This window comes from Heteronotia binoei, chromosome 8 (assembly GCF_032191835.1).
Source record: "Heteronotia binoei isolate CCM8104 ecotype False Entrance Well chromosome 8, APGP_CSIRO_Hbin_v1, whole genome shotgun sequence".
NCBI classification, from domain to species: Eukaryota; Metazoa; Chordata; class Lepidosauria; order Squamata; family Gekkonidae; genus Heteronotia; species Heteronotia binoei.
Genome location: NC_083230.1, coordinates 106107806 through 106131618, shown reverse-complemented (window position 1 = coordinate 106131618; position 23813 = coordinate 106107806). Strand labels below are relative to the sequence as shown.

Sequence of the window (23813 nt, the reverse complement as noted above, 5' to 3'; positions counted from 1 at the left end):
ATCCCAGCTTTATTTCCCATTCTTATTAGCGTAAGCACACTCACAGCCACAAAATTCAGTAATGCCTCTTCAACGTTTGTTTTGAAACTCTATGTTCCTGTTTATAAGAGATAAGCTAATCTTCACCAAGCAATGTCCTTATTGTAAAAGAAAACAACCTTCTACCTTCTATCAACAATTTGTGAAAGCCAAAACACTGATAAAAGTAATAATAAACAAAAGCTTTTTAGCCAACCACACTAAGTAGTCAATAAGCAAAATAATTCAGATCACTGCAACAACAATAATTCACTCTTACATGTCCTCTAGCAATGCTGCTTCAGTTGAAATCCAATCACCACAACGTCTTTCAAATAACTTCAAATTCCAAAAACTCCAAGGTGTAAATTTGTAATCCAGGGCTGAATGCCCTATTTGTAATCCAAGAATGAGATCCACAATTAAAAGTTAAACCAATGATCCAAACAAAAAAAAAATGAAAATCAGGCACTCCCCCCCCCCCCAAAAAAAGGTAAAAAATAGAAAATAGGGGAAAATCCCCTATTTGGTGATATAAAAAAGAATAAAAAATGAAGGCTACACACAAAAAAGAAGGAATCCCAAACCAAAAAATATTAAAACCTTATAAAAAATCTTCTAACCAGAAATTTTTTAAAAAGGCACAGAAAAAATAAAAACAAGTTTAAAAGGTTTTATCCATATCATCCAACAAAAATAGCTAGAAATCCACTTTGGAAACTTGTAGAAGTGTTCTTCTTACAGCCAGAAATCCTGCTATGATTTATAAGTCAATATCAGATACCCACCAGCCTTTAAAAGTTAGTTAGAACTTTTGTGAATTCATTCAGAGCACTTCAATTTAAAGATCAGCGTATTTGTAAGCCCACTGTCTTTCACATCCATATACACTTGCAAACAAGCCTCTTTCCCAAAATCCAAAGCTAAAGGGGGTTTGAAGTAGATCAGATAAGTTCAGCCATCAAGTCTCTTATATAACTAAAAATTGGTGTGATCTCCTCATGCAGGTATTTTCTATGGTACCAGGTTAGGCAGCAACATTTATAAGCCTTGAAAAAGAATGAGAGAGCGTTCCCCCCCTTCTCAGTCTTTTGCCCAAGTCTGCTTCAGTCCTGATTCTCCTTTTCCCTGCTTGTCAAAGCTATTGCCATTCAAAAAACAGTGTTGGAAAATGACACTTACAATTGTAGAAAGATCAATGTCACTTATCTTGATATTAGAAGATTTCAAGGTCCAGAATGTAGAGAGCCGAGGAAAGAAAAAAGAAGTCGGTGGCAGACCCTCTTGCCATTTAAAAATGGCGATCGGAACGAAGAGGTTAGAGGCAAGTGGTCTCGGGGAGCAGCCACCTCCGCTGACACCCCTGTTGTACTGCTGAGCCCCTTGCCTTCTGGGACCCTTCCTGGGTCCCAGAGTTGAGTCATCCTTCGGGGGCGACACCTCTACAGACCGATTTGGAAGTGGCTCTGGTTAGCCACCCCTGATATAGTATATAGCTCGATCTGATCAAATCTTGGAAGCTAAACTGGAGCTGGAACTTAGATGGAAGACCACCAAGGAAGACTTTGTAGAAGAAGGCAATGGCAAAATGCCTCTGCTTAATCAGTTGCCTTGAAAGCCCCATGGGGTCACCATAGGTCAGCTGTGACTTGATGGCAATTTACATACACCCAACCAGAAAGATCACAGCCACTCTGGTGTTTAAGATTATCTTAATTCCCACTTTCTGCCCTTTCTGTCATTTGCAACTTGCAGTATAAATGCATCTGGCTAACAGATGACCCCATCATGCAGCTGAGGAAGTAAGTGCTCACTCATAGAAATTTATGCTGGATTAAATCTGATTAGCCTTTAAAGTGACTCCTTTTTAAGGTGACCTGGGAAGGCCTTAGTATTGGAATGCTGATCCAATTTGTGAAATCCATCTAGGTGTGAGCAGGGCTTTTTTGTAGAAGAAGCCCGGCAGGAACTCATTTGCATATTAGGCCACACCCCCTGCTGCCACCATTGTTTCACACAGGGCTTTTTGTAGAAAAAGCCTAGCGGGAATTCATTTGCATATTAGGCCACACCCCCTGACACCAAGCCAGCCAGAACTATGTTTCTGTGTATTCCTGCTCAAAAAAGGCCTGGGTGTAATCTACAAATAGTTCCTGCCGTTTCATAGCTCTATAAAGGTCAGTGAAGAGCTAACATTGTCTGTATACTTCTTGCCCTCATTTGGGGGGAAAGGGTTGCCAGTTTCCAGGTGGGTGCTGGAGATCTCCCAGAATTACAACTGGTCTCAAGACAACAGATATCCATTCCCCTGGAGGAAATGGCTGCTTTGGAGGGTGGGGCTATATGGCATTATGCCCCACTGAGGTCTCTTCCCCTCTCCAAACCCCAGCCTCATTATGCCCCACCTTCAAATCTCCAGTAATTTCTCCACCCTGGAGTTGGCAACCCCATGGGTCTTTGTTTTTACAATACAGAACCAAGCTTTTGTGGAACCCTTAAGCCTAAATGTCCAGTTTTCTTTATACAATTTTAGCAGCCAAGAGAAAAAGAGAAATAAGAGTGAATACTACAAAGAGGGGGGCCCTCACCTTCTGAGGTTTCTTCAGTAGGCATGGTATGATTGGCAAGGCAAACAGCCATGAATGAAGAAGAATTTTCTGATAAAGAAACACTTTTTTCATACTGGTACCTGGGGAGAGGAAAAAATAAAAATGTGTATGGAATGAAAGTAGGGTGTCCGTCTTTGCCTTGGTTTCTTATTACCAAGTGTTCTCAGCAGTGGGAAAATTCATTAAACGAACATAAAAGCAATAAGTAACCATGACTTTGGGGTAGTCAAACAGATGGAACTTCTGGGGGACATTTGTGTCACATGAATGGAAGGAAGCAAAAATGCTCTCTGAGGAGAAAATTGTGCACAAAAGTGTAATTTAGTCTGGCACCCAAGTCCTTTTCAGATATTGCAGTCACCTAACGGGAATAGCTAACAGTGCAACCAGCTTCCTGACATGCATGGTTTCCATGTTGCTTGAACAGCAGCAATGAGCATATTTACCGAATGCTTTCAACCCTGCTACACACAAAATGATCACTGGATTTTTTTTCCAGGCTTCCATGCAAATGTACTGAGCCTGTACAAATATTGAGAGGATTGTGGATGGCCCAACAGAAACAGCTGGTAGATTCCTGGCACTTGTGACACTCGAAAGGTGGTACGGGTATGGTTCCACATCTGTTCCTTTTCGTACATTCTATCTTATGGAATAATATGAGGAAGTCGGGTTGCCAGCTTCCTGGTGGTGGCTGGACACCTCCTGGAATTACAACTGATCTCCAAACGACAGAGATCAGTTTACCTGATGAAAATGGCCACTATAGTAGGGGAGGGGGTCTGGGTGTGGCAATTTCCTGAAGTCCCCACCAGGACATCACAGACACATGGGGATTTAATGGGGGGATTATGCCATTATCTCAAATGGGTGTATTTGTGGCTGAAGGAATTTGTCAAGTATCCATCTATCTCATATTTTGAGAATATACAGGTCTCAAGCTTCCGCTTTTATGTCTAGCCTCCAGCTGGCAGAGATCAGTTCCCCTGGAGAAAATGGCTGCCTGGAAGGGTGGACTCTATGGCATTGTACCATTCTAAGGCCCCTCCCCTCACCAAACCCTGCCCTCTCCTGGATCCACCCCCAAAAACTCCAGGTATTTTCCAACACAGACCTGGCAACCCTATGGTACCATGCTGAGGCCCCTTCCCTCCCCAAACCCCATCCTCTCCTGGATTCACCCCCAAAGTGTCCAGATATTTTCCAACTCAGACCTGGAAATCCTAGAGCTCAGTGGGGATGTGATACCATAGAATCCAGTTCCAGAACTGCCATTCTGTAAGGGAATGGATCTCTGCAATCTGGAGGTTACAAGTCATTCCAGGAACACTCCAGGTCTTCTTTGAAAGTAACATTTTCAGTATTGAACACAGCAGTTTGTGACCTGGACATAACAAACAGTCCCAGCTTTCAGATCAGGCCTTCAGGGAATGTGCACACACACACACATTGTTTTTCTTTCTGCTCATGCATTTTTGTCCACTGGATCAAGCTGTGCATCTTATTCTTGGCAATTGTACTATCACTCATGTGATCATTGTTGTTTTCCTGATTTTATACAAAGACACCTGCCACTCACACACCATTTTTTTTTTTAAAAAGATTTCACATATCCATAAGTATTAAGTTTGCCAGGTCCTTCCACAACACTGGCAGAGGATGGGAGAGAAGATTGCCAAATATGACACAAGAAGTACCTGGAGACATTGGGGGTGGAGCCAGGAGACATTGGGGGTGGAGCCAGGAGCAAGGGTGTGACAAGCATGATTGAACTCTGAATGGAGTTCTGGCCATCACATTTAAAGGGACTGCGCACCTTTTAAATGCCTTCCCTATATTTGGAAATAATGAAGGAATAGGGCACCTTGTTTTAGGGCTCATTGAATTGAACCCCTGGTCCAATCTTTTTGAAACTTGGGGTAGGTGTTTTGAGGAGAGGCACCAGATGCTTTGCTGAAAATTTGGTGTCTCTGTCTCAAAAAACAGCTCCCCCCCCCCGAGCCCTAGATACCCACAGATCCATTCTCCACTATACCCTATGGGAATCAATTAATAATGAAGTGCCCAGCAAACATTTTCCTCCCATCCCCTGCCTCCAGTTGGGGATTAGCAGCCCTAGGGGTAGGTTTGCCGGATCCAGGTTTGCTGGAGATTTAGATACAGAGCTTGTAGTGTGGAGATGAGCTGTAATTCTGGGGGATCCCCAGGTCTTTCCTGGAGGCTGGCAACCCTAACACCCACTCAGAGCAGTGCCCTTCCACACATCTTTTGCAGATGTTTTTCCTTTCTTCTTCTGCTAGTCTACTTTTGCTGGAAGGAGCAACTCAGCATGCCCAGACACTGGGAGGTGCTATATCACTCTAAGTGTATAGATGTTATCTCCTTGAATGGGATGCCTCTCTTTATCAGAAGCTGGGAGCTGCCCTCTGACCCCTCCTCTCTCTCGCTCTCTCTCTCTGTGTTCTTTGTTCTCTCTCTCACTTCACATGGCCTTCCACTGAGACACAAGTCTCTGCAGGTCTCTCCTGTAGAAACAATGCCCTTATACTCACATACATGTGCTGCCACATTAGCTGGCCATTTGTGAAAGAGAAAGTACTCTTTAGATTAAGCTTCTTTCTCTTTTTTTGACTGCAACCTGAATGTGAACTGGATCTACTTGAATAAATGTGAGTTTTCCATTTTCTGTAATATACTTCTTGGGAGCTTTATTTACTGCCCTCAGTATCATGCTTCTATTGACTGGGCAAAACTCTGCTATATTAACCAAAACCCCCAATAATTTTGTAGTCTTTAGGATTTCCAGGTCCCCCCAGTATGTGGGGGATCCCCTGATTTTCAGAGGGGGCCATTTGCACCAGCAGCTGGCTGCCAGGGGAGAATTATTCCCCCCCAAACAGGCAAAAATGGGTGAAAATGTGGCATGCCTATGGAAGTGATGAAGGCACATCAGTGATGGGAGGTGACACTCCGGTTTTTGGGCAAAACTCTATGGTAGAATTAGCTTCAAACCACAGAGTTTTGCTGAAAAACCAGAGCGTTCCCCTCAATGTAATTGATGAGCCTACATCACTTTTTTTCTAGCTTCCTGGGGATGTAGTCACATTGTGTTGTTCCAGGTCCCAGTAAGCTCCCACCATCCCCTACCCATGAGGCTTGGAGACCTGGCAATCCCAATTGTAGTAGTGCAGATGGTGAATATTGTACAGGTTAAATATTATCACAGGCAGAGAAATTACAAAATTAGGCAAACTGAAGATGGAGGACAAACCAAGACTCACCTTCCCATCAGAAAATGAGGCAGCCCTATCAGGAAACACCCCAAGCCCATGACTGTGCAACCCACAGCAATTAGGCGCGGTCTGTGACATTTTGCTCCGAGATAGCTCACAAAGGCAATCACCAGCAAGTTACCTGAGGACAGAAAATATAGAGCATGAGCAGGCAAGAAGAAGAAGAATTGCAGATTTATACCCTGCCCTTCTCTCTGAATCAGAGACTCAGAGCGGCTTACAATATCCTATATTTTCTCCCCCCACAACAGACGCCCTGTGAGGTGGGTGATGCTGAGAGGGCTCTCACAGCAGCTGTTCTTTCAAGGACAACTCCTGTGATAGCTATGGCTAACCCAAGGCCATTCCAGCAGCTGCAAGTGGAGAAGTGGGGAATCAAACCCAGTTCTTCCAGATTAGAGTCCGCACACTTAACCACTACACCAAACTGGCTCTCATGAAGAGACAAAGATGGAGATTTTAAATTGTCACTTCAATCTTTCGCTTCCCCTCTCCAAAATTTATGTTCCCTTTCATTAACGTTGTAAGCAGCTAAAACAAGCAGAACTGAATCTATTTGTCTAGCCAAGTATTATCTAGTCCAGGTGTCCTCAATCTTGTTGAGCCTCTGGGAACTTTCAGAATTTTGAGAACATGTAATGGGTGCCACCATAAAGTGGTCCCAAGGGAGATGGAACCAATGCACCCCAAATGCTGAGGAATGATGGGGGAGGTGATGTTTGCAAACTGAAGAACCACCATGAACTTTCACAAATTTTGATGCAGTTTGTGGTGATTTGTGAAGAGCAGAAAGCAGGGATTTAATGACTCCAGCCCACTTAAACCCCTGCTTTCTGCTCTTCACAAAAAACAGCTGAGTGGCAGGGGGTGGTTCCTCACCACTCAGCTATTGACTAGAAGTCATTTAAACCACTGATTTCTGTTCCCCGTGAAAAACTGCAGGGAGCAGAAAGCAGGGATCACAAAGCCAAAAAAACCAATTTGGTTTATGAACCAGCCTCCTGGTTCGTTTAGGTTCTTGGTTCAGTTTATTGTTCAACCATGAACCATTATCTGAACTGCAAAAAATGTGGTTCATGCCCATTCCCAGGGCTTTTTTTGTAGCAGAAACTCCTTTGCATATTAGGCTACACCCCCCTGATTTAGCCAATCCTCCAAGAGCTTACAGGGCTCTCAGTACAGAGCCTACTGTAAGCTCTCAGAGGATTGGCTACATCAGGAGGGATGCAGTCTAATATGCAAAGGAGGTCTTGCTACAAAAAAAGCCCTACCCATCCCTATACGCAGCTGGAAGGGGAAACTGGCAGAAATTGCTGGTGTAGCTTAGATCCAACTCAATAACTGTAACGAGGGGTCATTTTGTAGAAAAAAAAGGTGGTGGAGCAGAGCTCCTCCAGGGATTGATATGCAGCTGCACCTACTATTCAGTGGACAAGGTGGAAAGGAGGAGGTGGATCTGTCAGAAAGGTTCAGGAGCTGCACTCCTGTGAGCTCCCACTGAATCCAAAGCCAGACTGTAACCATATGCATACCCATTTCAAAGCTTCCATTGATAACTCCAACTAATGAGGCAGGGATGTTGAACCGCCGTTCAAGTTGTGTGAGCATGCTGTTAATGTAAGCTCCAGACATGGTCTTGGCCAGATAGGCAAAAGAAAGTGCCAGCAGAAATACCTAGAAGAGAATGAAGAAAAACTCAGTCAATAAATAAAAGGAGGCTGTTAAGTAGCATTAAAGCAGGATGTCAGATTTCTGATCTCCAAAAATAATGGCTAGAGTAATAATTGTGGTTTCCATGGGAAGCCATCAACAAACAGCATTCCTGCGGTGACTGCTGTCATGCTCATATTATCTGCAAGTTTGCACCATATATCTTTCAACCAGGGCTGGTAAGATCTTTGGAAGGGGCCATGGCTCAGTGGCAGAGTGAATGATTGCTGGTGGAAAGTGCTGTCAAGCCTCAGCCAATTCATGGAAAGCCTATAGGACAGGGGTGTCAAATATGTGGCACGGGGGCCAGATCAGACCCCTGGAGGGGTCCTATCAGGCCCACGAGCAAATCAAAAGTAGGTTTGCAACTTACAGATACACACCTGAACAGCATACTCAAATTTGCTACAGCACAGACATTGTCGCCAGATTTTGAAGCAATAATTCAGAACAAGAGGTGTCAGTTATCAGAGACTGTTAAATAAACAAAATATTGCAAGAGTGCTAATATTTTAAGCATGTTTTATTTAAACTTAAAAAAAAACACTTTAATTGTGTTTGTCTGTGTCCACTACCATCACATTTCAGGACACATGGCCTGGCCTGACAAGGTCTCATCTATGTCAGATCTGGCTCTCATAACAAATTACCGTAGTTTGACACACCTGCTGTAGGAGGTTTCAAGGCAAGAGATGGTCAGAGGTGGTTTGCCATTGCCTGCCTAAGCAAAGCAGCTCTGGACTTCTCAATGGGCTCCCACCCAAGTCACATTGACCCTGCTTAGCTACTGAGATAGCTTGCATTCAGGGATGCAAAACTTAATATCTATCGCTGGACCAAGAGAGGCCAGACTGTGTTCTCAGTGGCAGCACCAGAAATGTGGAATTCCCTCCCAGAGGTCATAAGGGCCCTGCGGGATCTTCCACAGGGTCTGCAAAACTGAATTATTTCGGCAGGCCTTTAACATCTTAACCAGGAGAGCGCTGCCACCCTACACTTCTGAGGAATTACAAACATTCTAGGATAACTGGCAGAAGAGAGAAGATCCAGCCTATACAGAGGTTGAACAGCACCTTAAAATGTATTTTTAAATTGCTATTTTATCATTTTAAATTACAATGGTAAATGTTTTGAACTGATTGTCAGCCACCCTGAGTCCACTTGCGGAGAGGGTGGGATATAAGATCAAAGTAAATAGATAAATAAATTTCAATGGTTCGTGGTTTAGAGCAACTAATTCACATGCATAAATTTCCAAATTCAAAGTATCTTCATTTGAAGAGTTAAATTTGAGTCCTTAGAGATTTTAGTTGGGCAGCAAAGAGATTTCAGAACAAATGCAGGGCAAGTTTCAAAAAAACCACTGTTAAATTTGTTCATTAATGATTGCAAAATAATCCCAGTTAATTAGACCATAGCTGTGCTGTTTTCCCTTTCAAACAGTCACTTTTCAAGTGATTTGTGATTTTGGCATGCTTGGGCACAGACAGGGACTGGGCAAATTGGCTCTTGGTAGATGCAAAAGATTTATGTGAATGGGTACTGGCTGATGGAGAGGGCTAATGCTGTGGCTACAATCTAGTAAAAATTTTGGAAGTACCAGATGCAATGTCCCAGTGCCTCAGCCTCCAAAAGCAAGTGACCACAGAGTTGCAGGCAGATAGGCAGACACTAAGCATCTTTCTGTTAACTTTACTGTCACTGATTTCCTTTGAAGTGTGGATCAGCACTCTTTTTGTTGTTGTTCAGTCGCACAGTGAAGTCCGACTCTTTGCGACCCCATTGACCAAGTCTCACCAGGCCCTCCTGTCTTCCATCATCCTTTGAAGTCCACTCAAATTTGTGTTAGTTACATCAGTAATGCTGTCCAGTCATCTCATCTTTTACCGTCCCCTTCTTCTTTTGCCTTGTCTTTCCCAGCATCAGGATCTTCACCAGGGAGTGCTCCCTTCTCATTTGGTGGCCAAAGTATTTGAGTTTCAGCTTCAGCATATGACCTTCCAGGGAACAGTCAGGGTTGATTTCCCTTAGGACTGACTGATTGGATCGTCTTGCAGTCCAAGGGACTCTCAAGATTCTTCTCCAGCACCACAGCTTGAAAGCATCTATTCTTCCTTATGGTCCAACTCTCACAGCCATACATTACTACTGGGAATGCCATCGCTTTAACTATCAGCACTCTTTAGGGGAAAGCAACTTCTTTCCATCTCCTTCTTACTGTTTCTTTCTATTCCATGCACACAAGATGGAGATGCAGGATTCCTCTCTGCATCCACACCTATCTGCTAGTTAAATAGCATAGGAACTGTGTGTGTGTCTCTCTCTACCCTGCACTATCAAGCATATATTTCTAGAATAAAATAGTTCTTGGCCGTTTTCCCACTTACCTTACCCCAAAGCGACATCCCTCTTCACCGCGCTGCGTCTGTGCGGATTTCGCACAAACTGCTGCGCAGCACCAGGAAGAGCCGTGTAGTCCCGGGGCTTTTGCGTCGCAAATGTAAACTGCTTTTTGGTGGTTTACATTTGCGATGCAAAAGCCCCGGGACTACGTGGCTCTTCCTGGTGCTGCGCAGCAGTTTGTGCAAAATCCGCGCAGACGCAGCGTGGTGAAGAGGGACGTCGCTCCGGGGTAAGGTAAGTGGGAAAACGGCCCTTATTTTGTTTCAGCCTGAAATGTGGCTCTGTGTAACTTTGTAGTTTCGCAAGCACATAGTTGATTCGGGACAGCACTGCTGCTTAAAAGCCAAGTGCACTTTGTTGGACTAGGACTGCCCAGCTGCTTCCAGGGGTGGGGGAACCCCAGGTTTGGAGGGCCACAACCTGCTGGCATGGAGCAGGCTACTGGGGGGATCCCCACCCTCAAAAAGCCCCACCGCCATGCAACGTGCCCTGTGTGATGATGGCACCCAGCAGTGACATCAATGCATCGGGCATGTTGCACCAGAGATGCTCTAGGTTTCGTAGTAAAACTCTATGGAGCGGTGGAGGGACTTGACAACACTATGTTGGACTAAAGAGGGCTCTGGATCACCTAAAACAGTACCCTTCCTACAGAAAAGTGGTTCAGGAGTGGACTTTGGAACAATTCCTCTCAGTTGCCATGTCTGAGTTGCTGCACTGGTGCTCATTATACAGGACTTGAGAGGAGTATAGAGGAAGGCAGGGGTGGAATTCTAGCAGGAGCTCCTTTGCATATTAGGCCGCACTCACCTGATGTAGACAACCCTCCAGGAGCTTACAAGGCTCTTTTTTGTAAGCTCTTGGAGGATTGGCTACATCAGGGGTGTGTGGCCTAATAGGCAAAGGAGCTCCTGATAGAATTCCAGCCCCTGGTGGAAGGAGATGTATGAATGATGCAGCCTGACCTACAACACTTGATAAAATGGAAAGTTTGGGGTGGTTCCTTTGTGTAGAGGTTAAACCAGAAGCTGAGAGCACTTTTGAAATGTTGAGAACATATAGCGAGTACCACAACAAAATGGCTGACTTGGCACATGGGTCCTATTGCAAATTACTGGAAAGCTCTACAAAATGTTAGGAGATTCTGATCCAAATCTGTGCTTCCTATGGACGCAAAGGTGATGCCTTCTCAGCTATTCTGAGGTTTGGGGGGTGGAACATGGAGAAGGGGGGACTTGGGGAGAGGAGGAACCTCAACAGGGTATGATGGCATAGAGTTCACCTTCCAAAGTGGACATTTTCTCCCTGGCAACTGAACTCGGTTGTAAACCCCGGAGATCAGCAGCTACCGCCTGGAGGTTAGCAATCCCTACACATACCTGTAAGTGATATCACAGCATTTTTGCAATGCTCTAGGAATTTCCAAAATCTCTATGGTAAAAACCATAGAGACCTGGGAAATTTCTAGCGCATTGCTGTTTCTGTGAAGTCAGTTCTAAATATGCAAGCAGAAGTTAAATGAAGGCATCCTGTGACACCAGTTTTCACAGTTTCCACCCCTCAAGCATCCCAGGAATTGCCAGCTGAGAACTGGAAACACTATGTTGGGGAACACTAGACAATTCTAGTGTGCATACTGTGGGAAATAATGTTTTTGGCCGTTTCTTTTTAAACAATCTAGCTTTATTGCAAAAAGAAAGTGTGGCAACCAGCTCAAAACCACCCAACTCCACCCCAAGTTGAGCAGAATTGCTTATTTGTTTCACAATCTGTATCTCTGTGTGTATCTTTGTTGCCCCTCTCCCTGCCCTCCAAGAATGGCTTTCTTGTTACCCTTGAGAAATAGGAAAACTAGCCTGGATATAGCAGAAACAACATTACAAAACACCAGTCTCAAATGAAATCCCACTTAAAGAGGTCAGGAAAATCTAGTACAAATTAACTTTTATCCCATTAGTTCTACCCGCAGACCATGGACAGATCGTTAAACTGGTACCTTGCACAAAATTAATTGTGCTATTGTTCCCTGACCTCCTTTGATGTTTCCAACCCCTGCTTGCAGGGAAAACAGGAAGTATAGATCATCTTTAAAAGCAAGATGATCCCTTTAAAGAAACCTGATCAACTGTTTATCCACACACATACCCCTCCTTTTCTCAGGTATTTTGTTCAGTTGGAGAGGGAAAGACAGAGAAAACTGCTAAGCATTCAACTGAGTGACATAATACATGCTGGAACATTCACAACCAGGGCTTTTTTTGAGCAGGAACCAACAGCTGGCTTGGCATCAGGGGGTGTGGACTAATATGCAAATGAGTTTCTGCTGGGCTTTTTCTACCATGACAAGGCTATAAATTCAGAATCCTCCATCCAAAGTTCCCTCTAAGCTGCAGAGTCTTGTGAGCAAAAATTCTACTTTGTGAGCTATTGGTATAAATGTGAGCTACTGGCATCAGAGTTACGAGCTACTGCATAAATTATTTTGCTCTAAGGTCATTTTTCCTGAGCTAAGACAAAACTGTGTGAGCTGGAGTAAAAATCTGTGAGCTAGCTCATGCTAACTCAGCTTAAAGGGAACACTGCTCCCAACCCCCCTAATTAGCTTGTGGTGGAAATTAGTTTGGAATGAGGTTGTTGTTATAGCTGTAGTTTCTTTCATTGTTGAATTTTAGAAGTTCCCCCCGTTAAGGAGACCGCAGTCTGTTGCTTGATAGATTAAGTTACCACTTAACAGGTGGTGGCAGGTTATCCCCTGTTTTTGCCACCACCTTGTACTGTTTTCCTCCTGGCAGCAGGAGGAAAATGGCAGAAGCAGATGCTCTGATGCTGTGATGCAGGGGTGGAATTCTATCAGGAGCTCATTTGCATATTAGGCCACACACCCTGATGTAGCCAATCCTCCAAGAGCTTACAAGGTTCTTTTTTGTAAGCTCTTGGAGGATTGACTACATCATGGATATGCAAAGGAGCTCCTGCTAGAATTCCACCCCTGCTGTGATGTCCCTTCTAGGAGACTTCCAGGTGAAAACTCAGAAGTGATGCGTCACACACCCCATATGAAGACAGATCCAAGTGGGTTGCCATGTCAGTCTGAAGCAGTAGAACAAAGTTTGAGTTCAGTGGCACCTTTGAGACCAGTGACGTTTTAATCAGGGTATAAACTTTCATGTGTAAGCACACTTCTTTAGATTCAGTGAAACAGACTTTCTCAACCATTACATGTAGGAAGAGAGAAGATGGAGGGCTGTTTAGTTGCCAGAAAGGGCCAACTACAGTAAAAACAGAGACAGGGGGGTGGAATTCTAGCAGGAGCTCCTTTGCATATTAGGCCACACTCCCCTGATGTACCCAATCCTTCAAGAGCTTACAAGGCTCTTTTTTTGTAAGCTCGTGGAGGACTGGCTACATCAAGGGTGTGATGTCTAACATGCAAAGGAGCTCCTGCTAGAATTCCACCCCAGCTGAAAGGGAAAGGAAGAGTAAGGAGAAGGAAAAAAAGGTGGAGAAGATTGTAGTCAAAGCTGGTCTGGTTGCAGTGTCAACAAGAAGCTGCAGATTTTCACACCTCCTCTCCTACATTCAATGGTACTCACCACCATTCTGCCTCCATACCAGGGGAGTATTTAAGGTTCTCTTTTTAATTCGTAGTACAGCTGCAGAAAAGGGCAAGTAAAATAATCAACTAAAATAATGAGGAGATGGAATACCTTCTCTATGAAGAAAGGTTAAAGAGAGGTTGGGGCTCTTTTGCTCAGAGAAATGATGATTGAGGGGTGATATGATACAAGTGTACAAAATTCCACATGGGATACAGAAGGTACAGAGAAAAGTCCTTTCCCCCCCTTTCTCATAATAAAAGAACTCATGGGCACTTAATGAAATTAATGTGTGGTAGGCTTAGAGGCGATAAAAGGAAGTACTTCTTCACCCAAAGGGTGATTAACACATGGAATTCACTGCTGCAGAAAGTGGTGGCAGCTACAAGCATAGACGGCATCAAGAGAGGATTGGGTGAACTCCGATTAACTGACTGGATACACCAAGGCAACATCATAGGTCCTGAACAGATTGGCTTCTCCAAAGGCAAATCTGCAATGGACCATTGCTGCACTCTGGCCTTCTTTGCTGAAAAATATATGCATACCGGGAAAAAAAATTATATGGTGCCTTCATCTATTTGAAGGGCGCTTTTGAGTCAATAGATAGAGCCCAACTATGGATTAAGCTAGGTTACCTGGGAATGGACCCTCGTCTGCTGTTTCTCTTGAGGAAACTTCATTCTAATACTTTTTGTCAAGTGAAATTTTCTTCTAGGGGTGACTTGACTAGCAAAATCCCAGTGTTAAAGGGGGTTAAACAAGGTTGCGTGCTGGCCCCGCACCTTTTTAATTTATTTTTAACTGACTTGGTACAATTTTTGAACCCTATTAATGGTCATCCGCCTAAACTAGCAGGCCGATAATACTTTATGCCGATAATACTACCATCCTCTCTTGCACAAGTGTGGGCCTGCAAAGGTATTTGAATGCCTTCTATGACTACTGTAATTGTAATTCACTCTTTATCAATTATGCCAAATCTAAAGTAGTTGTCTTTTCAAATTGTTGGCGCCCACAGAGATGGTTTATTGGCAACTCAACAACTGAGCAAACAAAAATTTTTAAATACTTGGGGATCACTTTTAATCACAAGTTAAGGTGGGTTTCACATCGTAACAACACCGTCAACTTGGCTAAATGTTTGGCTGCTCAAATTAAACAGTTTTTCTTTTCAAGGGGCAACCAGTTAGTTCCAGCAGCAATGAAGGTGTTCAAAACCAAAACACTAGCCCAAATTCTCTATGGTATCCCTTTATGGATCTCAGCATTTACCAGGAAAGTGGAGGGCATTCAAGCCTCATTCTTTAGACAAATTCTTGGTATGCCAAAATGTGTGTCCTACTTTGCTCTCTGCTCTGAAGTGAGTCAGTCTTTGGTGGAGACAAAAGACTGGATTGCAGTGTTTAAATTCTAGCTCAAAATTCACTTTAGAACAGATCCTAACAGCCTTCTTGATTGTATGAAAAGAGACCCATATATTTCATCCTGGACAGCAGTGCTTATGTCCAAACTTAACCAGTTGGGGATAGAGGCTGATGATTTTTTTACTTCTGATGTGTCATATATCTTCAGATGTATTAAATTGAGACAGTGGGAGTTGGAGGAAATGAAACTACGGCCAACAGACCCTTATATTTGCTCCCCAGCTTCCTTAGGTCTTTATGCTTTCTGTGGCAAAATGCCCCATTATCTATCAGACTTAACCATTCCAAGTCATCGCAGGGCATTTATGTTGGCTAGACTAAATGCATTTCCCTCCAAAGTTTTACAAGGGAGATATCATCGAGTCCCTTTAGGAGACAGACTCTGTTCCTGTGGAGTGAATATTCCCGACTCAATTCAGCATATATTGCTTGATTGTTCCTTTTATCATAATCTCCGTAAAGATTTGTTTTGTAAGCTTTCTTTCTTCCCAGATTTGTCTATTCTGACCCCCTGTTATTATTTATTGAATGATACTGAGAGGGAGGTTAGCGAGGCTGTGGCAAAATTTTTGGCTGACATCCTTCAATTTAAATCTGACCATGTATGAATGCATCTGTAAGGTCGGTTTCATTTTGATTTTATCTCCAATGTTTAAATTTTTATATTCTGTGTATTTTTATTTGCAACTGTTATGCCATTAAAGATTTGGTATGGGGTATGGATAAACATATGGAGCAGAGGTCCATCAGTGGCTATTAGCCACAAGGTATAGAAGGAATATTATGTCTGGATTAGTATTCTTGATGCCTGGGGGACAACAGTGGGAGGGCTTCTGGAATTCTGGCCCTGCTGATGGCCTTCCTGATGACACCTGGGTCACTGTGTGACACAGAGTGCTGGACTGGATGGACCATTGACCTGATCCAACATGGTTTCTCTTATGTACTACTAGCAGGCCATTTTTTGAGCAGGAACACACAGGAATGCAGTTCCGGCTTACTTGGCTTCAGGGAGTGTGGCCTAATATGCAAATGGGAGCCAGTTTGGTGTAGTGCTTAAGTGTGTGGACTCTTATCTGGGAGAACCGGGTTTAATTCTCCATTCCTCCACTTGCAGCTGCTGGAATGGCCTTAGGTTAGCCATAGCTATCTCAGGAGTTGTCCTTGAAAGAACAACTTCTGGGAGAGCCCTATCAGCCCCACCCACCTCACAGGGTGCACTTTTAAATAATTTTTAAACTTTGTCCTTCTTTTAATGGCCGCCGATGTTTTTCTATGATTTCTTGGTCCTAGAGTAGGCTGGCTGACTTGCAATTTTACCTTCTCTCAATGGCCACTTCCTGCCTTGCTTGCCATCAAATCCCATTCTCAATGGTCGAGAGATCTCGTGATGTTTTTGTTATGCCACTTCCTGTGACGTCCAACAGATCAACAACTCTGTGACAATGGGGGTTTTCAGCAGAAACCGCAGGTATTCAAAACAGTAATTGTTTTTTCTGTCTTTTAACACTGTTCTTTAATATCCAATAGTGCCAATTTCACCCCCTCCTCTTCTTCTTTATATAGACATAATATAATTAACTTGCCAGCTTTTAACTTTTTTTCATAAAGTTCTTATTTTAGTCCCGGAATGATAGATAAGAATCTGTACCTTCATCGTTAGTTATCCAAGTAGACATCATTCTGATGTTGATTTAGATGTTAAGTAGATCAAAGAAGCTTTGGATCCTGGTGAGTTTAAGTTAATTTAATGACCCTGGAGGTCCTCTGTAGACGTTGGAATGCAATTCGTTGCTGGAGACTCTTCAAAGCCTCAAAGAAGCCCCTCTGGGACTCCTCTTCCGCCAAAGTAAATCTCCTCAGAATTTTTCAAGCATGCCTTGGACTAATCTCTGACTGAGAAAAGTAGGCAGCAGGCATTGAATTTGCCTTTTCTACCCAGAAAAGAGACCTCAGTCTGCTCCCCTTGTGAGAAGCAGTTCAACTCTCCATTTTCCAACCCTGGAAGTCCACAAGATATAGGAGATTGTAAGCCTCTCTGAATCTCTGATTCAGAGAGAAAGGCGGGGTATAAATCTATAGTTTTCTTCTTCTTCCTGCTTGGCTTTTTCTACAAAAAAGCCCTGACTACCAGTGATTTTCTTTTCCAAATTAAAGATAATAAAAATCACATTGTCAGTCATGTGGTAGGGTCAGAAGGAGGGAAAGAATGGCGAAAGCCCCCGTGTGGAGTTCTCATCACTTCAAAACTCTCTACATTTGTACCAGTCATGAGAGCACAGCAGGAAATCACCCCTGTGTGGAAGCATCAGTAACAATCTGGTTTTTGTTTGGCTTGTATTAAAGAACAAGAAACCCTCTGAGTTCATTTGGAATACCTTTCCAGCATTAGTAATCCAAGCTGTTGTTTGAAATGAAAGCAGCAGTGAAGTCCTTGTGGAGTTTACAGGTGTCATGTTTCCAAACAGCATTCCCAAAAAGAATGTACCACACACTTTTCCCTCCACTTTTTTTGGGGGGGAAAGTGAGTCTTATGGTGCAAAAAATACAGTATTTGATCTTGGTGTCTGCAGGGATGGTAGTCAAATACCTGATGTATTTATTTGCAATCTTAAGCAAAGTCAGGGCTTTTTTTTTGTAGCAGGAACTCCTTTGCCTATTAGGCCACACGGCCTGATGTAGCCAGTCCTCCTGGAGCTTACAGTAGGCCCTGTACTAAGAACCATGTAAGCTCTTGAAGGTTTGGCTACACCAGAGGTGTGTGGCCTAATATACAAAAGAGTTCCTGCTACAAAAAAAGCCCTGAACAAAGTTAAACCTTTCCAAGTCAATAGACTTCCTGGAGGAATCCTATTGTCTTCATCACTTACATTACAGGGATGTCAAACTCATTTGTTATGAGGGCCAAATCTGACATTGTTGACATTATGATGCTGTTAGCCGCCCTGAGCCTGCTTCGGCGGGGGGGGGGGGGGGGGAGGGATATAAACGTGAAAATTAAATAAATAAATAAATATAAATTGCAGTCAGGTTAAAACGGATAAAAGGAAGTACTTCTTCACCCAAAGGGTGATTAACATGTGGAATTCACTGCCACAGGAGGTGGTGGCGGCTGCAAGCATAGCCAGCTTCAAGAGGGGATTCGATAAAAATATGGAGCAGAGGTCCATCAGTGGCTATTAGCCAGTTTGTGTATGTGTGTGTGTGTGTGTGTGTAGAGAGAGAGAGAGAGAAAGAGAGAGTGTTGGACTGGATGGGCCACTGGCATGATCCAACATGGCTTCTCTTATGTTCTTATATATACACTCAGGGTTCCCGTGCTAGCATGCTATTGGGCCATGCAAACCAGCAGGGGGCCCGTGACTGGAGCAGGGCAGCAGGGATTTGGATCCTACTGCTAGGGTGGCCAGACCGTCCCGGTCTCCCGGGACTTTCCCGAATCTGGCCCCCAATTCCCGGCTCCCGGGCTGGGTATACCGGGACCATTAGAGGTCCCGGTTTAGCCAGCCAGAGAGCCGGGGGCCGCGCACGCGGGCAGAGAAGGCGGCGAGTGAGGGAGGGAGCGACCCTGCGCGTGCGCAGATCGCCCTGCGCACGCGCAGGGACGCTCCCTCCCTCACTCGCTGCCTTCCCCGCCCGCGCACGGGGCCTGGCGGTGGCGGCGGAGGCCCGGGAGGGCGTCGGAAAGGCCCGCGGTGGCCGCTGGAGGCCCTCCAGCGACCACCGCGGGCCTTTCCGAGGCTTCCCCGGCCTCTAAACCCCCACCCCCCGTTGTCCTCCACCCGGGAGGGCGTCGGAAAGGCCCGCGGTGGCCGCTGGAGGCCCTCCAGCGGCCACCGCGGGCCTTTCCGACGCCCTCCCGAGCCTCTAAACCCCCACCCCCCGTTGTCCTCCGCCCGGGAGGGCGTCGGAAAGGCCCGCGGTGGCCGCTGGAGGCCCTCCAGCGGCCACCGCGGGCCTTTCCGATGCCCTCCCGAGCCTCTAAACCCCCACCCCCCGTTGTCCTCCGCCCGGGAGGGCGTCGGAAAGGCCCGCGGTGGCCGCTGGAGGCCCTCCAGCGACCACCCTGGGCCTTTCCGACGCTTCCCGGGCCTCTACCACCCCCCCCCCCCCGTGCTCCTCCGCCCGGGAGGGCGTCGGAAAGGCCTCTCCGCCGCCGGACTCGTCACCGCCGGACTCACCGCAGGTAAGGGGGCCGAAAATGGGGGGGGCTGGCGGGAGGGGGTGGCCTTCCTTCCTTCCCTCCCTCCTTTCTTCCTTCCTTCCTTCCCTCCTTCCTTTCTTCCTTTCTTCCTTCCTTCCCTCCCTCCTTTCTTCCTTCCTTCCCTCCTTCCTTCCTCCCTTCCTCCCTTCCTTCCTTCCTCCCTTCCCTCCCTTCCCTTCCTTCCCTTCCTTCCTTCCTTCCTTCCCTTCCTTCCCTCCCTCCTTTCTTCCTTCCTTCCCTTCCTTCCCTCCCTCCTTTCTTCCTTCCTTCCCTCCTTCCTTCCCTCCCTCCTTTCTTCCTTTCTTCCTTCCTTCCTTCCCTCCTTCCTTCCTCCCTTCCTCCCTTCCCCCCTTCCCTCCCTTCCCTTCCTTCCCTTCCTTCCTTCCCTTCCTTCCTTCCCTCCCTCCCTCCCTTTCTCCCTTCCTTCCTTCCCTCCCTCCCTCCTTATGTTCTTATGTGACACAGAGTGTTGGACTGGATGGGCCACTGGCCTGATCCAACAGGGCTTCTCTTATGTTCTTATGTGACCCAGAGTGTTGGACTGGATGGGCCACTGGCCTGATCCAACAGGGCTTCTCTTATGTTGTTATGTGACGCAGAGTGTTGGACTGGATGGGCCACTGGCCTGATCCAACAGGGCTTCTCTTATGTTCTTATGTGACCCAGAGTGTTGGACTGGATGGGCCACTGGCCTGATCCAACAGGGCTTCTCTTATGTTCTTATGTGACGCAGAGTGTTGGACTGGATGGGCCACTGGCCTGATCCAACAGGGCTTCTCTTATGTTCTTATGTGACGCAGAGTGTTGGACTGGATGGGCCACTGGCCTGATCCAACAGGGCTTCTCTTATGTTCTTATGTGACGCAGAGTGTTGGACTGGATGGGCCACTGGCCTGATCCAACAGGGCTTCTCTTATGTTCTTATGTGACGCAGAGTGTTGGACTGGATGGGCCACTGGCCTGATCCAACAGGGCTTCTCTTATGTTCTTATGTGACGCAGAGTGTTGGACTGGATGGGCCACTGGCCTGATCCAACAGGGCTTCTCTTATGTTTTTATGTGACACAGAGTGTTGGACTGGATGGGCCACTGGCCTGATCCAACAGGGCTTCTCTTATGTGACAATACTGACTTTGGTGGACCCAAGCACTGATTCAGTGTAAGGGAGCTTTGTGTTTGTGTCTTCTAGTGCAATTTTGTTCTCAGATCCTGTATTTACTTCATCAGTATATGGGATAAGGCACTTTCTCAACTGTGCTGCATAATGCAGCCTATTTATTTTGTCCTGTTGGCTCTGTTGGCTCTATCTGCGCCACCTTCATCACTTTCGGGGTGTGGATCCCCCAGTGGAGTGGTCTCCCGACTCCCTCCGCCGGCTGTTTCTGATAGCCCTGCGCCCCCTCTTTCATTTGATATGTGTCCCGTGCGGGTGCCACCCTCCCGCCAGGAGATGCCGCAACATGAGCCCCCTTGAGGCTTATGGCGGCAGGGCTCGGGGGAAGCGACCTAGACTGCTGTTCTTTTGAGGGGTTATAGAGTGTTTCGAGCCCGTCCCTGTGGCATCGGTCCCATCATTGTGGGGCCCAGGGGGCCGGCGCAGCGGCACGCCGAAGCAGCCTGTCACTAATAACACAGGTCGAGATGCAGGACAGGAACCCGGAAGTGACCGACAGGCTGCTTCAGCGTGCCGCTGCGCCGGCCCCCTGGGCCCCACGACGATGGGACCGATGCCACAGGGACGGGCTCGAAACACTCTATGACCCCTCAAAAGAACAGCAGTCTAGCTCGCTTCCCCCGAGCCCTGCCGCCATAAGCCTCGAGGGGGCTCATTTTGCGGCATCTCCCGGCGGGAGGGTGGCATCCGCACGGGACACATATCAAATGAAAGAGGGGGCGCACGGCTATCAGAAACAGCCGGCGGAGGGAGTCGCGAGACCACCCCACTGGGGGATCCACACCCCGAAAGTGATGAAGGTGGCGCAGATAGAGCCAACAGAGCCAACAGGACAAAATAAATAGGCTGCATTATGCAGCACAGTTGAGAAAGTGCCTTATCCCATATACTGATGAAGTATATACAGGATTTGAGAACAAAATTGCTTCCGGCGGTGATATTTGGGGGATTTTTGGGGACGTCACAGGAAGTGCTGTGAAGTCACTTCCTGTTTCCGGCAGTGGCATTTGGGGGAAATGATGTCATTTGGGGGAAGTAATGTCACAGGAAGTGATGTCACTTCCCGCTTCTGGCAGGTGACGCGGGGAAATGATGTCACAGGTAGTGGTGTCACTTCCTGTTTCCGGCGGTGGCATGACGTCACCGGAAGTGCCGTCGCCGGAAGTGACGTCACTTCCTGTTTCCGGCGGCGCGCGCACGCTTCGCGCGCGCGCGCCCCTACCTCCCCCCCCCAGAGGTGTCCCTGGCTGGCCTTCAGACATTATGGTCACCCTACCTACTGCCCATTGTTCCCGAGTCCCCAAGCTCAGTTCTACAGGTTCCAATGAGCCAGGCAAGAACACCATACATTATGCACATTTCAGATCACATATACAACAATCAGACCACAGTACTGCACTACTGCAGCTTTACCACTCTGCGCCACGGGGCCATTTTACTTACAAAAATAGAAGCACATTTTACAGATATTCATGTAGAGACATTTAACCTATTGTGGATAGATTAACTTCAAAAATGTTAACTTGCTACAGCTCCAAGCCCAGGTAAGAGAGAGAAGAGAGGTCCTGTATAGGAGATGAAACAGAAGGCAAGGAAGGGCCAAAGAGGCTTAATATGCGGCCTATGAGAGGGTGGGGTCAACTGTCTAGTGTACCCAAGACAGAGAATTCTCTTAATGTTTTCCCTCCCAGATCCTCTTGCATGCAGGGCTGCAATATCCAACATATTCTCATTACCTAGTTTCAATATCCCTAGGAGGTATTATCAGGGCTTTTTCTGTAGCAGGAACTCCTTTGCATATTAGGCCACACATCCCTGATGTAGCCAATTCTCCTGGAGCTTACAGAAGGCCCTGTAAGAAGAGCCCTATAAGCTCTTGTAGGATTGGCTACATCAGGGGTGTGTGGCCTAATATGCAAAGGAGTTCCTGCTACAAAAAATAGCCCTGGGCATTATACACTGAGGTCCCTCTCCTCTCCAGACTCCATCCTAAGATCTCCAGGAGTTTCTCAGCCTGGATTCGACAACCTTTACCCCTCCATCCCCTGCTGATGACTGGGGGGACCTGGCAACCCTAATGGGACATCCACACAATCAGCTGCAAGGTTTTATTTATTATTGACCAGAGAATTAGAATTAGAATTACAATACCTTCAGTTTGGACATTCGAAAAATATCAGCGAGCTTCTTCGCGCCTTCCGCCTTGTTCTTTGAATGGGCCATGGGATCGTCCTTGTGGTTTTCTGTGTTGCTCCCACCAGCCTTTAAAAACAAAACAAAATCAACATGTTGATATTCATGATATTAATGAAACCACCCAGGCTGACAATGATCTCAGACGTTAAGCATGGTCAGCCCTGGTTATTATTGGGATGGGAAGTCCAGGGTCACTAAGAGAAGCCATGTAAGAAGCAAAATTGCTTTACCGCGAAATAATGAGAGACAAAGTCAGAACTGGAGCTTTTAACTGTTTAATGCATTAAGCTGCTGATTCCATACACTTTTATTAGCAAGCACTCAGTGACAATTCTCAAAAGCCCCACTCCTGACTGATGTCATTGACTGAAGCTACGAGAATTTCCATTCTTTCCGGAATGCCTTTCATTCCCATCCTCTTCATATGCTCCCCACCCTTGCATGCAATGCATGTTCATTAACTTCTAAAATATGCTTCCCAGAGGAGGGTCTCTGTCAAGCATGAGATTTCAAAATAACCTGTCCTTGGATTTTTGAAACAAAGTTTGGTTTATTGATAATCCATGTGGCTCAGCCGAGCTGGGTATTGGAACTGATACAGTATAACAGTGAGATGCATACTTAAAGATGGCACATCAAAGGCTTCTATAAACAATTCTACATTCTCTAAACTATTCTACATTCACGTGTGAAACTTCACACAGTAATTTTCTTATCTCTATTATGGCTGGTGCTTCCTGGGTCCAAGCCTGGCTGGCCTGGGAATTGGTCCCAGGAGGTTTTATCTTCAAAGAGAACATTCCTGCATTTGTTAGTAAAAGCGAAAGAGCTCTCTACTTTGATGTGCCTGAATTTTATTCATGGTTAGTAACATTTCTATATTTTGATAGCTATCATCAGAAAGAAATAAACAATGCTTGACAGTCTCTTAATCTGCTGATTAGTTCCCTTTTCTCATTTTTCTCCTTAAAATTTTGTTATCTCTGATAAAGCTCAGACAGTTTCTCTTTTTTCCCTTATCAGAGGCCTATCCTTGTACAAGTTTCCTGTTTCAGTAGCTTCGTGGTTAAGCCTGAGATTGCCTCTTTAGCAATCACCAACTTTGGAAATTGCTAATCAGATACTAGGCTTTCTTGCAAATGCTCATATATGCATTGGCAAAACAGCGAAGACAACTCAAAGC

General features: G+C 45.7%; 2 protein-coding genes across 4 annotated transcripts in view; both read right to left on the bottom strand.

Moving 5' to 3' along the window:
- CALD1 (caldesmon 1) overlaps positions 1-23813 on the bottom strand; it is a 710639-nt gene that overhangs the window by 291912 nt on the left and 394914 nt on the right. The window lies entirely within an intron of this gene.
- The window catches only part of LOC132576561 (solute carrier organic anion transporter family member 1A2-like), an 83818-nt gene that overhangs the window by 51522 nt on the left and 8483 nt on the right, over positions 1-23813 (bottom strand). For both annotated transcript variants that reach the window (XM_060245817.1, XM_060245818.1), the window contains exons 2-5: positions 22586-22696; positions 7453-7594; positions 5909-6041; positions 2607-2707 (exon numbers count right to left, since the gene is read on the bottom strand). In XM_060245817.1, the coding sequence (XP_060101800.1) occupies positions 2607-2707; positions 5909-6041; positions 7453-7594; positions 22586-22696 (487 nt within the window). The remainder of the gene's footprint in view (positions 1-2606; positions 2708-5908; positions 6042-7452; positions 7595-22585; positions 22697-23813) is intronic.